General features: G+C 40.1%; 1 protein-coding gene across 2 annotated transcripts in view; it reads right to left on the bottom strand.

Annotated features, from left to right (window-relative positions):
• The window catches only part of drosha (drosha ribonuclease III), an 83,011-nt gene extending 74,157 nt beyond the window's left edge, over positions 1-8,854 (bottom strand). Inside the window, exons 1-9 of one of the 2 annotated variants that reach the window (XM_020603739.1) lie at positions 8,673-8,854; positions 6,487-7,342; positions 6,335-6,403; positions 5,914-6,178; positions 4,582-4,723; positions 3,640-3,800; positions 2,486-2,566; positions 1,134-1,220; positions 152-238 (exon numbers count right to left, since the gene is read on the bottom strand). In XM_020603739.1, coding sequence (XP_020459395.1) covers positions 152-238; positions 1,134-1,220; positions 2,486-2,566; positions 3,640-3,800; positions 4,582-4,723; positions 5,914-6,178; positions 6,335-6,403; positions 6,487-7,340 — 1,746 coding nt within the window. In that variant the 5' untranslated portion in view covers positions 7,341-7,342; positions 8,673-8,854. The other variant, XM_020603729.1, reaches the window with a different exon arrangement.
• Positions 8,855-12,926: the final 4,072 nt, after the last annotated feature.

Genomic DNA, 12,926 nt, shown 5'->3' with positions numbered 1-12,926 from the left:
ATAACAGTGAAAAAATATATTTAAAAAAAAAAAAAAAAAAAACTTAAATTGGAAGGATTAGAAGGAGGCTTATTCAAAACTCTGAAGCCACTGTGGTGTAAAATTCATGGTTTATCATCTATACCGCCAACAATTTGAAAAGCAGGCTTACATTAGTGAGAGGCGTGTGGGAGAACAGAGAGAAGCCTTCAAACAGGTACTCATGGTCGTCGTACTCGATCACAGTCGGTCTGTCAGTCTGAAACAAAAAACAGCAGGAGCTCGGGTCCAGTGCAGTTTACTGCCATGAGTATAAAAATGTTCATGTTACCGGTAAATGATCCATCCCTCAAGGGTAACGCACACTCGTAAGTGCAGGACTGCTGTTACTGATCATTTGGAGGTAGGGATGTAACGGTACCAAAAACTCACAGTAATATGATATTTATCACGGTATAAAAAAATAAAAATAAATAAGAAAAAATTTTTAAAAAGCCCTTTACTAACTAAATAACAAGTCAGCATTTTTTGGTATTTAAACAAAATGAGTCACACTCACTATGTGACGTCAGTGTTTACTACCCCCTAGGCAATTTTAACGCGCTCTATTTGGCAGCAACCACCAGTAGTGAGCAAACTGCTGCTTGGTGCACCAAAACGAGGAGAAGAAGTCAGAACTACATAAGAATAAGCCACATAAAGGTGAGATTTGTCCTTCACTGGACGTGTATTTCAAACATCATGGTCTACTTTTTCACTCGTGCATCTGGGTTGTTTGCTCATCTCAGTTAAAGTGTAGAGCCCAACTGTTTCTGTGAGCGGTATCCAGGACTGTCTCAGTCCTAAATGGAGCTAGCAATGCCCTCGTTCAGCGGTACTGTCGTTAAGCATTTTATCAGTTTCCTCTCACCCGTGCCAATTCTTGAAACAGGAAAACTGATATGCTGCAGTTATACTACCAAATAACCACATGTAATATCCTGGTAGATACTGTCACAGTCCCACAACGGTATCCAATATTCTAACGCGAATTTACAAATATCGTTACATGCCTAGGTCGGAGGTATTGTGTATTAATGGCATTAATTTTATTATGTGGATTTTGTAAATGCATCTTCTCCTATTTTAGGCTACTGACAGAGCCAAAGTCATACCAAGAAGTTGGTGGGAGGAGACACAGTGATCCTGTAGTGAAACAGTTTTCCAGCATTGTTGTTCATTGGACGACATTGTTTCACAGGCTGGAAAAAAAAAACACAACAAACTCAATAAGATACTGTTTCTCCTCTTTGAAGCAAAATGCAGCACATCATATACATGTGCGTTGTTCTTAAACTGTACTGTCAAACTTGTGAGCTGATTATTAAAGTAAAAGACGGCCTGCTTTTTTTCTGCATGCCACTGAATTTTAGGGCTGCAACCAACAATCGTTTTCATTATCAAATCACCTTCCAAATGCCTTCTCATTTGGTCTATAGCTCATAAAATATGAGAACAAAGTGTCCATTACAATTTCCCAGTGCACATAGTGATGACTTCACATCACTAACTGACTTCATCATCCCTAAGATTTTCAATCACAATGACAAAATTGATAAAAGCAGTAATTCCTCATAATTAAGAAGCTTGAACCATAATATGATGAGAAGATTAAAAAAAATTTGACTTTAGAATCTGTAGTATCTGCAAACCCTATCCAATATTTTATGTATTGTAGTAATATCAGATGACTAAAACTTATGCTAATTGACATCCTTCTAATAAATATCACAATGCTCACAGAGTGTATAAACCCATAAAAACACAACTAATTGACAATTTTCAGGTCAACCAAGACCATAATGAACAATTAGTCAACTAATCAAATGACAAGGGGCTAAGTCCTGTTATATTTTCCATCCAAACAAATTAAGACATAACGTGACCTTCAAATAACGCTTTCATGCCTACAGAAGTGGCGGTGAGTGGAGCTCGACTATAGTAAACATTTACCAGCATTTGTTGAGAGGCTGATATTAAATTTACCTCCAAAATACTTCTGCATAGGTTAAAAGACTCATTAACTAACACGCGACCTTCACTGGTCCCTAGTGGAAATCAAAAGGAAAAGCTAATTGGCTTCATTAAATGTAAATAGTTTGTCTAATACAGGAGTAACGCCACACCTATGATCAAAGACATTAAAGCAGCACCGAGATGTGTTGTTGTTGCTGTTGTTTCTTGCTAAAATGTGTTACATTAGTTAGTCCAACATGTATCTAATACACAGTAAGATGACAAAGTCTTACCATTAATCACTGGTATAGATCAGTTCCACTGTCAAGCTCTTACAGTTCATCATTTGGTTCTTAGGGATGATAAAATCTCACCTAATGTCCCTTTAATACAATAATAAAAAAGGCTTCTGTATAGAGAACACATTTAGGTTGACTAGAATAATGTCCTTGCCCCTGTGTAGCACAACTTCAAGGTGATGAAAGGGTGATTTATTCACAGCATATCATACCTCCTCCCCTGGGTAGATGCTGTGGCGGATCCCTGTACGTCTGGCCTTGGCACTGCACTTACACAGGGGACCATCATTCATCTGGACAGGAAGAAAACACGCAAATCAGACACAACTGCTCCACTTGCCATGTATAACACATGGACCGTTGAAGACATTACATTTCTAAACTCCCTGCTCCTGACCTTTATTTCTCCGCTGGACTTTTGAGTTTTAAGCTTTGTGATGTGTCAAGCTCTGACTAGATGGAATCAGTACAATTGTTGGCCTACAACTACATTTTAAATGTAGTGGATTATACAGTTTAACTGTTATTCATCTGGCACGCTTATTAGACTTCACTGGAGCACCATGCACTGTTCACATAGCCTGGCACAGAACGAGGCACAGTAATAGTCAGAAGTCATACTGATTGGGATTTACATATATACACAATTATTAATAGTAGATGTGAACAAAATTCTGCTATTGTCAGGAAGCTAAATATGATGAAGCTAAAAATAAATTTCCTAACATAACATAATGTCGCACATTCCTGTTCCTGCCTTTCTTTGTGAGTTCTGTAGTGACTAATGAAGTTGGATGTTCTGTTGGTCGTCTCACCGATCTTTGCGCTGCACACATTGCATACCACTGTTCTCTTCTTACTACAGTCACTGAAAACATAATCCTTGAATCCAAACTTTATTTTTTATAGGCTAGGCCCCTCCACGATAGCTACATCCTGAGACATGCGTTGCCTTTTGCTGGACTGCTGCATTCTGCAACACATTGCACTAGAAATCGCCTAGTTGTGTTTCAAAATAAAAACAACTTCTCAATATCTAGAAAAGTGCAAATATTTAATAAAACAATAAGTAGTTTCAAGCCATCTGTCTGAAGTCTCAGTCAAGATAAGTCGTGAATACCAAGTCAAGATCTAGCCTTTTACCAGTGTTAGTCAAACAAGTCTCAAGTCCTCAAATTTGCGACTTAAATCTGACTCCAGTCAAGTCATGTGACCCGAGTCCCCCACCTATAGTTTAAGGCGATTCAGAAATGGTGTTGGATTAATCTGTTCATTGTTTTAATACATGTCAGGTCTGTTTCAGATTACACAAGATTAATGTAGACGACAGAACAACAGAATTTTGTTGAGTAACATAATAAATGACCTGTCCTGGGTCGTTGTACCACAGCTCCTCATGCAGGCGGTCAGGGTGAGCTTTTTTTCTCTTGATCTCAGCGATGACATCAAAAACCTCTGAGTCAGTGCTGCTGGAGCAGGTGCTTCCTTCACCATCTGACTCACACTCGGAGTCGCTGCTGCTGTCGTCTGGAACCAAAGCACAAAAAAGGGCTTTAATCATTAGAACTTTACAGGACTGACAACAGAAACATAATTCACTGAGCTGCTGCTGGTCGAGTGGTAAAGCTTCATTGCTCAGCTGTGCCCCTCAAAGTATTATACAACATAAAGCCTCAGTAATCTGTCAGTGTGTGCTTTCTGGCTTTGCCAGCTCGTGTTGAGGAATATTCATCTACACAGTGCTGAGTATACAGCAAAGTTTTATTTCCTATTGTTTCTTCTTCATTACAATTTCTGCTTTACTAGCCAAATGTACACTTGACTACATCTGTGAGATTAAAAGAACAGCACAGCTGCCAGTAGTGACACCGGTTCTTTTCTGTTTCTTTCACACTTATCATTCATGCTTGCTACAGAGAAACCTCACACAAAAATGAGGACTATAATTACCACTCAGCTGTACAGTTTGTAGCTTTTAGCTAAGCTGTCTTCCATTCTTATTAAGAACATGAATGTTAAGTCAGAACCTGTTTACACATTGTTATTTAATTGTGAAATTTATTCAGTACAGTTCAGACTACATAACTCGTCAGGTAAAAGTTGAATTCAGGGGTCAATCACTGACTGGTCCAGGTAACAAATATAAACTATTTAGCACTACAAAATTAGACCTCAAATAAAAGTCAATATTACTGTGCATGTTCTGCACTGATTTGCCTTATTAGTTTAACAAAATTATGTGACAGTGCTTTTACATCTGAAGTGTTCCTCCATAAGTACACCCAACTCTTTATGCAGCACGACCCACCTGGATCCTCGTCCAGTTTGGTCTTGGGTGGCTCCCATTTTGGTCGAGCAGCCTTGGCTCGTTCTTGTCTCCTCACCAGCTCTTCCTCAAAGAGTTCATACAGGTCCCGGAGTTTACTGGTCCCCACTACTGTAGAGTCTCCCTGAAAAAAAACATGTTGAAATGAAATACATGACTGTCTATGACAGCTGATTTTTTTTTCTATCCTATAAAATAAGTTGCAACAAATGCCTGGATAACATCATAAAGTGGCATTTGTTTAATATACTATAAGCCTTTGTGATATTTAATGCCTTCCATGGACAGAGTATAGGAAATGAAGGCAGATCAAGGGGACATAACGAGTAACAAGGATTCTCAGCAGAGCTCCGAGTATGATGCAGTTATATGAATAGCCTCTTCATAGACCATCAGCTAATTTTCTTTCACTTGTTCATACTGAAGGTGGCTCTAAAAGGTCAGTGAAAATCATAGTGGTGATATGAGACCTCTGCTGTTGTAAAGCTGTCACATGTACGCACACATGAAAAGTTGAGTCAAGACATCAACTGTCACTAAATGAGAAAATAATGATATTCAGAATAATGCAACAAGAGATTCTTTCCCTCCTCACAAAGATAACACCACTGTGTCCTGCTCTCTCAGTGCCACAGATCATCAGTGTGATCCAACTCACTTTTGGAGCAGCTACAGTAACTAGTTCCCACAGGCAGCGTCCTCAGTGTTACAGCAGAATATTCTGAGATACTACAGTACTAAATGTGTTAATGGAGGGGCAAAGAAATAAAGTTAGGCTTGACATTTTCCTTCAATTCACCTTACAGAAGGACAGGTCAGGTCTCTATAAGAACCTGTAATGAGTCTGAAGAAAGTAGCTGAGAACAGCATGAAGCAAGCACTCAGAGACTACATGGAAATGCCAAAGTTTTAGAGGAGATAAAGGTGCTATTCAAAAGATTCAAAGACAGCACAAAGCACCTCAGTGGGTGAGCTCCAAAGGGTGACTGAGGTGTCTGCATGATTGCTATAACTGAAACGCTGAAAAATACACAGAATCTGAGTCACTGTGCTTCAAATCAAACCAAACTTTTAATCAAACAGAAAACTGATCAAACAAAAGTCTACGCTCACTATTAATGGGCAATGTGTTAAATCCAATAAGCCGAAATAAGTAATTCTCTTGTTTAAACTACCTATGACAAAGCTCCAAGCATGGATGTGTTTATGGTTATGGACAAAAGGATACCAAGCATATAATAACAGCCAGATATTACAATCAACAGTTAGCAACTGAATGTACAGTAGGCAAGGTATAATTATGACCATCAGTACCACTTGGTCCATGGGGTCATTGGAGTAGTAGTTTTCAGCATGGGTGCAGCGGTTCCAGGCAGGTTTCAGCAGCTCTTCCTCCTCTTTCTCATCATCACCCTTCTCTTTCATCTTCTCTCGCTCTCTGTCGCCGAAGGCCTCTTCAGAATCCCTGCTCCTGACAGATGAGTAGCTGCGCTCTCTGCTCAGTCCTGAGGAGCACTCTGACCTCCTGTCCCTCTCTTCTTCCCAGCGACCACGTTTCCTGTCTCTGCTTGTTGACCGACTACAAATAACAAGAACAATCAACACAGTGAGCAGTAAGAGAAATGTATAAAATTCAGTCTCTTTGTGTGTAACAGCTGTAAAATACAAAGATATACGATTATAAGATATACTATAAAGCTGGATACGTAAAGTAACTATGGGGCTACATGTGTACCTTCGAGGCCTCTTTCTGTGCCTGTCGGGCGACTGGGATCTCTGACTTTCCCTGTGACGATATCTCTCTCTGTGAGCAAACACACACAGAGTAGTACAATGAAATCATTTCACAGATAGATCTCATTGATGAAGCATCTCTGATGTATGTACCTGCTGTGATCCCTGCTCCTGTGTCTCGGGGGATCCCGGCCTCTGTCATATTCAGACCTGTGCCATCCTGCACCCTCTGGCCTGCCACGCCTGTCTAGACTCCTCTCTCGATCTTTCCTCTCTCCAGGAAATTCCATTTTGTGCCTATCCCCATGGTTACCATAGCTATAGCCCTTCTGCCTGTGGTCATCATGATGATACCCTCTTTCGGGAGACCTCCTGCTGTCCATGGGCTTCTCATATTTGTACTGCCCATGCCTAAAGCTGTGGTCTGGTTTGAAGGAGCTGAGGCTATGGGTGTAGCCAGGGCTGAAGGTGGGAGGAGGGAAAGGGGGGTGAGGAGGATGGGGGTAGTTCATTGAGTAAGGAGGGTGGTAGCTCATAGGCTGAGAAACCATGGGAGGAGGCATTGGTGGATGTGGTAATGGAGGTGGGGGCACAGGTGGCATCATATAAGCATGGTAGGGATTCTGAGCAGACATTGGAGAGCCCTGCATTGGACCACCTGTGGAGCTGGGCAAGGGAGGAGGTGGAAAGCTTGGCAGGGCTTCAGGGAAGCCCTGCCGAACTGGGGACTTGGGAAAAGGTGGCCGCACTGGGCACTGATTAATAGAACCGGGGATCTGGGAAGGTGCAGGAGGAGGGTACTGCATGAAGTCAGAGTGTGGAGGCATGTAGCTGCTATTTCCATGGTAGTTTGAACTGGGAGGGGTCTGTGGATCATAGTGGTATGGGGGAATGGGTGCCTGGGGAGCAGGCGGCCTCAGGTTGGTGGGGCGGTAGCTCTGAGGGGAGCTGTGCTGGCCTGTGAGGATTGCTCCCCTGGGACCCCCCGAATCCTGATGGAAGGACATGACTGTGGACAAGACAGGAGAATCAAGTTAAAACTGATATTTACTTCACACTTTCCACAGAAATTCCCAACAATGAGACCAAATCACATAACAGACTAGCTTTTAAGTCCCTGGCACCAACTCTGTACTATGGAAGAGTAGTTTCCAGTTGCATGTCCAAAATCTGTTTCCCCATCAAATAGTGTTTCATCAGAATCAGCTTTATTGGCCAGGTGTGTTGGACACACGAGGAATTTGACTCTGGTACATTGGCTCTCAATGTGTACATACATGTCAACAAGCAAGGGAATGTGGATTAGTAAAGAGATTTAAAAAAAAAACGGACATTGTAGTGGTGGACAAACAGAAGAAGAAGGCCGTAGTGATAGATGTAGCGAGCCCAAGCGATAGCAACATCAGGAAGAAGGAACACGAGAAATGCCAAGGGCTGAAAAAAGAGCTAGAAAAGATGTGGAAAGTGAAGGCACAAGTGGTCCCCGTGGTAATAGGAACATTGGGGGTTGTGACCCCCAAACTGGGAGAGTGGGACCAACAGATCCCAGGAACAACATCTGAGATCTCTGTCCAGAAGAGTGCAGTCCTAGGAACAGCTAAGATACTGCACAGGACTCTCAAGCTCCCCGGCCTCTGGTAGAGGACCCGAGCTTGAAGGAAGGAATACAAGACCGCCCCAAAGTGGGGGGTGAGTGGGGAATTTGTATACATGAATGACACTTTATTACAGACTCAAGGTCCAGATTCAGAAACAAACACAAAAAAAAAAAAACACGCACACACAGTCTGGATTCTGCGATCTATATGTACAATGTATATTTACAGGTATTGCACTGCATTCTGTGGTTGTGGTCTGACATTAAATTAGATGGATATTAAGTTACAACTAGGAGTAACAGATATGACTGTCTGAGTTTAGGTTATTAAGGATAACGCATTTCATAAACAACAACAGAACAACACTGCTCTTGCACTGCTCCACTAGTTAGCTACAATAGATATCATTTATCAAACACAAATAAACCGCAGGGAAATAACTAAAAGCAGCTGGATTTATGTTACGGCACGAAGACAAAGTAGTCACTCTTGTGAAAATAAATCGTAGTTCTAAATGACAGCAGCAGATACTAACGTTACTTGCTACCCGGTAACATGTTAGCAAATTAGCTAGCACACATACGTGTGAAGAAAATACTTGGATAAACAGACGAAACTAACAATAGAAGGGTATCATTCTATCTTCACTACCTACCAGAAATATACACTTAAACCACTCAAAATCGCCTTAAACGGTTAAATCCGATTATTTAAATGAAGCTAGACAACACAACGAGTTACCTTTGCGGTATCGGGTTTTCCGAGTGGCCTTGTTTCTGGTCGGAACGGTTACGACGACGCACACAAAGGGGCCAATCACGTTCAGCGATTTGGTCTTTGGCCAATGCAAGAGCGCTACTGACTTGATGGGTTTCTCCCCTGATTTGAGTATTATTATGGCCCGTAAACTGTAAATTCTATAACAGTTTAAACAAACGTAGAGAGGTGCTGGAGACTTTTACATTGATAATTACTGAACTATGTGGTTGGTATTTCCTTAACTGCTGGGTGACATTGATCTGCTTTGTTTTCTCTCCTGTTTTCTGTCAAAAGACAGGCGTGTGTCTTTAGTCGATCAGCAAAGACGTTTCTCGTGTCTGCATTGCAGCGATAGTTGCACTGTTTTACTTGTCATACTTTATTCAAATGCAGTAAGCACATATGTGACATCCAGATTGTTGCATCTTTTAAGTGAACAAACTGAATATTACTGTAAGCGAAAAAGTCTGTCAAGTCTGAAATCCTGTTTGATTAATAGTTAATATCAGCTAATACAGACCCTCGCCTCATTCGTTATAACGTATCACACAGTAAAATGCGCATATATGTTTTTACAATATGTTCCACGTTGGAAGGCACATTAGCCCATTTATTTGTCCCCATGTCTTATGATTAGTGGTCAAAGATCGATATTAATATAGTCTACATAAAAACTGTACATGCAGCATCAGCGCTGATCTTACTTTGGTCGGTCTTAAATCAGGGTTTATCACTGACTGAAAAGACTTGGTATAGTAGGAGTATACGTGAGAGAAACAAAATAGTCTCTACCGCACGAATGGAAAATATATGAGTCTGCATAGCACAGATACCCTTAATAAGTTAACTTAAAAACATGACAGGATTGATTTGTTTGGCAGGATAAATTAATAATATTCAACAGGCCTGACTTGACCGGGCCTGATTATATTAAATTGCACTGCCATTGGTGTGTTGGTGTTTTTAATTTTAGTCTTTCAAATAAAAAAGAAAATGGCCAAAAACCAATATTGTGTAATTATGTAATTTGTCCTCTGGATGGAGGCAGAGGGTTTTTGAAATTACATGTCAGTGAATGGGCTCATCATTACTATGGAAACGCATTGCATATTTCCGGAATGAAGGAGACAGCCACAGCCCCAGAAATCCAACACAGTGCCTTTTTCCTTAAACTCTTATTTCATTCAAAACCCTGGGGAACGTTGTGTATTGCTCTAAGTAAGAAACTTGTGCTTTGCGTTGATCTGACACTGCCTCTGGAGATGTTGGTCTGACTACGTGGCTCTCAGCCCAGCTGTTAGCTTTGGTGTGTAATGTTTTGTAATGTTATGCACTGTACATCCTTGCTGGCTGAATCACTGTGGAAGGGCAAGGTTTAAGTGCCCAAGCCCACACATTTGCTTGGAGGATACCCTGCCATTCTGTGCTGAGCTTTAATCATGCAGCTTGGGAGATCATGTCAAAACATTTACACATTTCTGCTTGTTAGAGGCTTAGTTCCACTAGCTTTACTGGTACTGTATGTGCACACTTTTGTCCACATATTTGTTTTTGTACTGTTGTTCTGAGACAGTTTTGCATTGTTTTTGCCAGTTGAGGAGAATATTAATGCTCCAGCAGACAGTGTTTCCAACTTTGTGGGAGGACCTTCACACAACAGTGCCTCTCTGCACAAAGACAGGTCCATAAGGACTTTTCTTAAGCCCTGACCTCAACCACCCCCGAACACATTTTGCATGTAGCTGAAAGTAAAACTCATTTTCATTATTCATCCTCAATTAACCAAATTTATAATCTGTTATTCTACAAAGATATTCAGTTTAGTCTCACATAGGACAAAAGAAAAACTGAAAGTTCTTATAATTGTGAAGCTGGAACTGCATGAAAAAGTACAAGAGTAATCAGGTTCATCAATCAGTCTTCTGGGTTCATTTCTGAGCCTTTTTAAGAGAAATTTTTATAGCAATATTTTAAAGCCATGGTTTTGGAATGAGGACAGGTGTTCATACTTTTTGACCACATAAAAGTTTTGTAAAAGTTAGATTGTGTTAACGTTTATAGCAATTGTGTCTAACAAATGATCTTAATTCTATCAATAGTCTTAGCAAAAGGCTGTACCTTCAAAATAACAATAAAATTCTCTGGGAAAACCATATTTTAGGGCAGATTGTCCCTTTAAACAGTCAGCAGTCCCAGTGTGAACTGAGCCGACCGGCCTATATTCTCAAGACCAGTCTCTGGAGCAATAAACATATTATTGTTTTCCACTATAACGTTTCAGTCATTACAAAATATGAATATAAAATATAGACCTGTCACTGACATACAAGAGACAATGGAAGGAGAATTAATTTAAAATTTAATTAGTTTGTGTGTGTGTGTGTGTTGTTTTGTTTTGTTTCCCCCTTACATATCTGGTTGTCAGCAGCAGAACAGAGCAGAACTCATTACAATTCAGTTCAGGTCACCGCAGGCAGCATTCACAGTCTGCGCACCCACTGTACTTATTTGAAGGAAATCACTAAAAGTCACATCATGGAAACAGAAAGGTCACTTCTCAACCTTCTCTATTCCTTTCTTCTTTTAATAATACACAGCCTTGTGTCTGATTATTAAAAGGTATGTTTATGAAATGTCACATTTTTGACCATTTTTCCTGTAGAGCCAAGTTTCATGCTGAGATTTGTGAGCTGAGAGGATCCCACAATATTACACAAATAAGTGTCAAATAAAAAGAAAATCTGTACAGAAGCCAGAGGGTGTTGACCTGGGCATTGAAGTGACACCTCCACGGAGAGAAGCATTGAGTCAGCACAAGAGGTGGGCGGCATTTTCCTCCTGAGCTGGCCAAAATCTTGCACCTTTTGAGCACAGAAAGACATATAATTTATTTTAAATGAAAAGGCCAAGGAGAAAATAGGGTTATTTGTTGTTTGAATGTGCAACATGTTGCACTTTTAGGAAGGCTAAGGTAGTGAACATTTTCATGCAACAGGCTCGGCCAAATGACATGAAGGAGCTCTGAGGTGATATTTATTAGTGAAATCAAGATGATTTAAATGTTAAATCATCTACAATCACACGTAGACAGCAACTGAGATAAATAACATCACATCACTTTTTAAGTTGATTTTAATTTGTTTAAACATTTATTTAATAATTGATGCCATTTTAGATTCATATTCTGTAGCTCATACAATAGCACATACTGTACCTCCTCCATAAAGCATCATTCAAATGCAAAATACAAATACAAGGGGTATATCAGCAGCTCACTGTGGCCTCTGTGGCAGCAGAAGTGTCATTTCTGTGCTTAGGTACTTTTTATGGAAGGTCATTATGAATGCTGGTCAAATGAGACATGAGAGCCACTTCACAGTCTAAATAAGCTTCACAAGTATAATTTAGCATGCTCCATAAAACCTATTTTCAGTGTCACTCAGATCTTTACGTTCAATCCAGGTGCTACTGTCACCTCTTTTGCCACTGATGCAGCAAATCAAATCCCTCAAAGAGATGTTTACCTGCTGTACATACATACCCCACACTGGGGCACAGGTAAATAAATAAATAGGTTTTCAAAGCATTCTAAATTATACTTTCTAGCCTTATTTATTCATTCAAGGTTGTAAAATAATAGTAAAGAGTGTTTTCTGGTTTTTGACGTAATATAATATTTATCAATTTAACTATCAAGGACGAGGCTGGATTCTTTTGCGCCATCAGAAAAAAAAACCTGGTCCCTGCTTTATTATCCCTGCACACCGCCTGTCCGTGTAGTGATGTTTTCAATGTACATGATGTTTGTGATTATTTTTTTCAAGCACTGATGTCCACGTTTCCTTGATATTAATGCACACAGAGAAACACCTTTCTTCCCTCACACACCGGAAAAATTATCCGTATGGGTGAATGTGTTAATGTGGTTTTACGGCAATGTGTTATGTTTTCATGTGCTAATGTGTTTTCATGGAATCTCACACAGAGGATTTTTACAGAATGATCTAGAAAAGCTTTTCAAACAACACATGCACTCATGCTTTTAAAAGGAGGACAGATTCTGTAAGCAGGACTGTCTTATAGGCCAATATCGTGCTAACATTTCATTATACACGGAGTCATTAATTGAATTATCTACCACATGCCTGGATTTATTTAAAGAGTAAATGAATTAGTATTATTTATTTTTTAGAAGATAAACTACATAGTTGTTTTCCTGGAGATAACATGGTTCCT

The sequence above is a fragment of the Monopterus albus genome, unplaced genomic scaffold, assembly GCF_001952655.1.
Source record: "Monopterus albus unplaced genomic scaffold, M_albus_1.0 scaffold3.1, whole genome shotgun sequence".
In the NCBI taxonomy this organism is placed as follows: Eukaryota; Metazoa; Chordata; class Actinopteri; order Synbranchiformes; family Synbranchidae; genus Monopterus; species Monopterus albus.
This window is presented reverse-complemented; position numbering and strand designations above follow the sequence as displayed.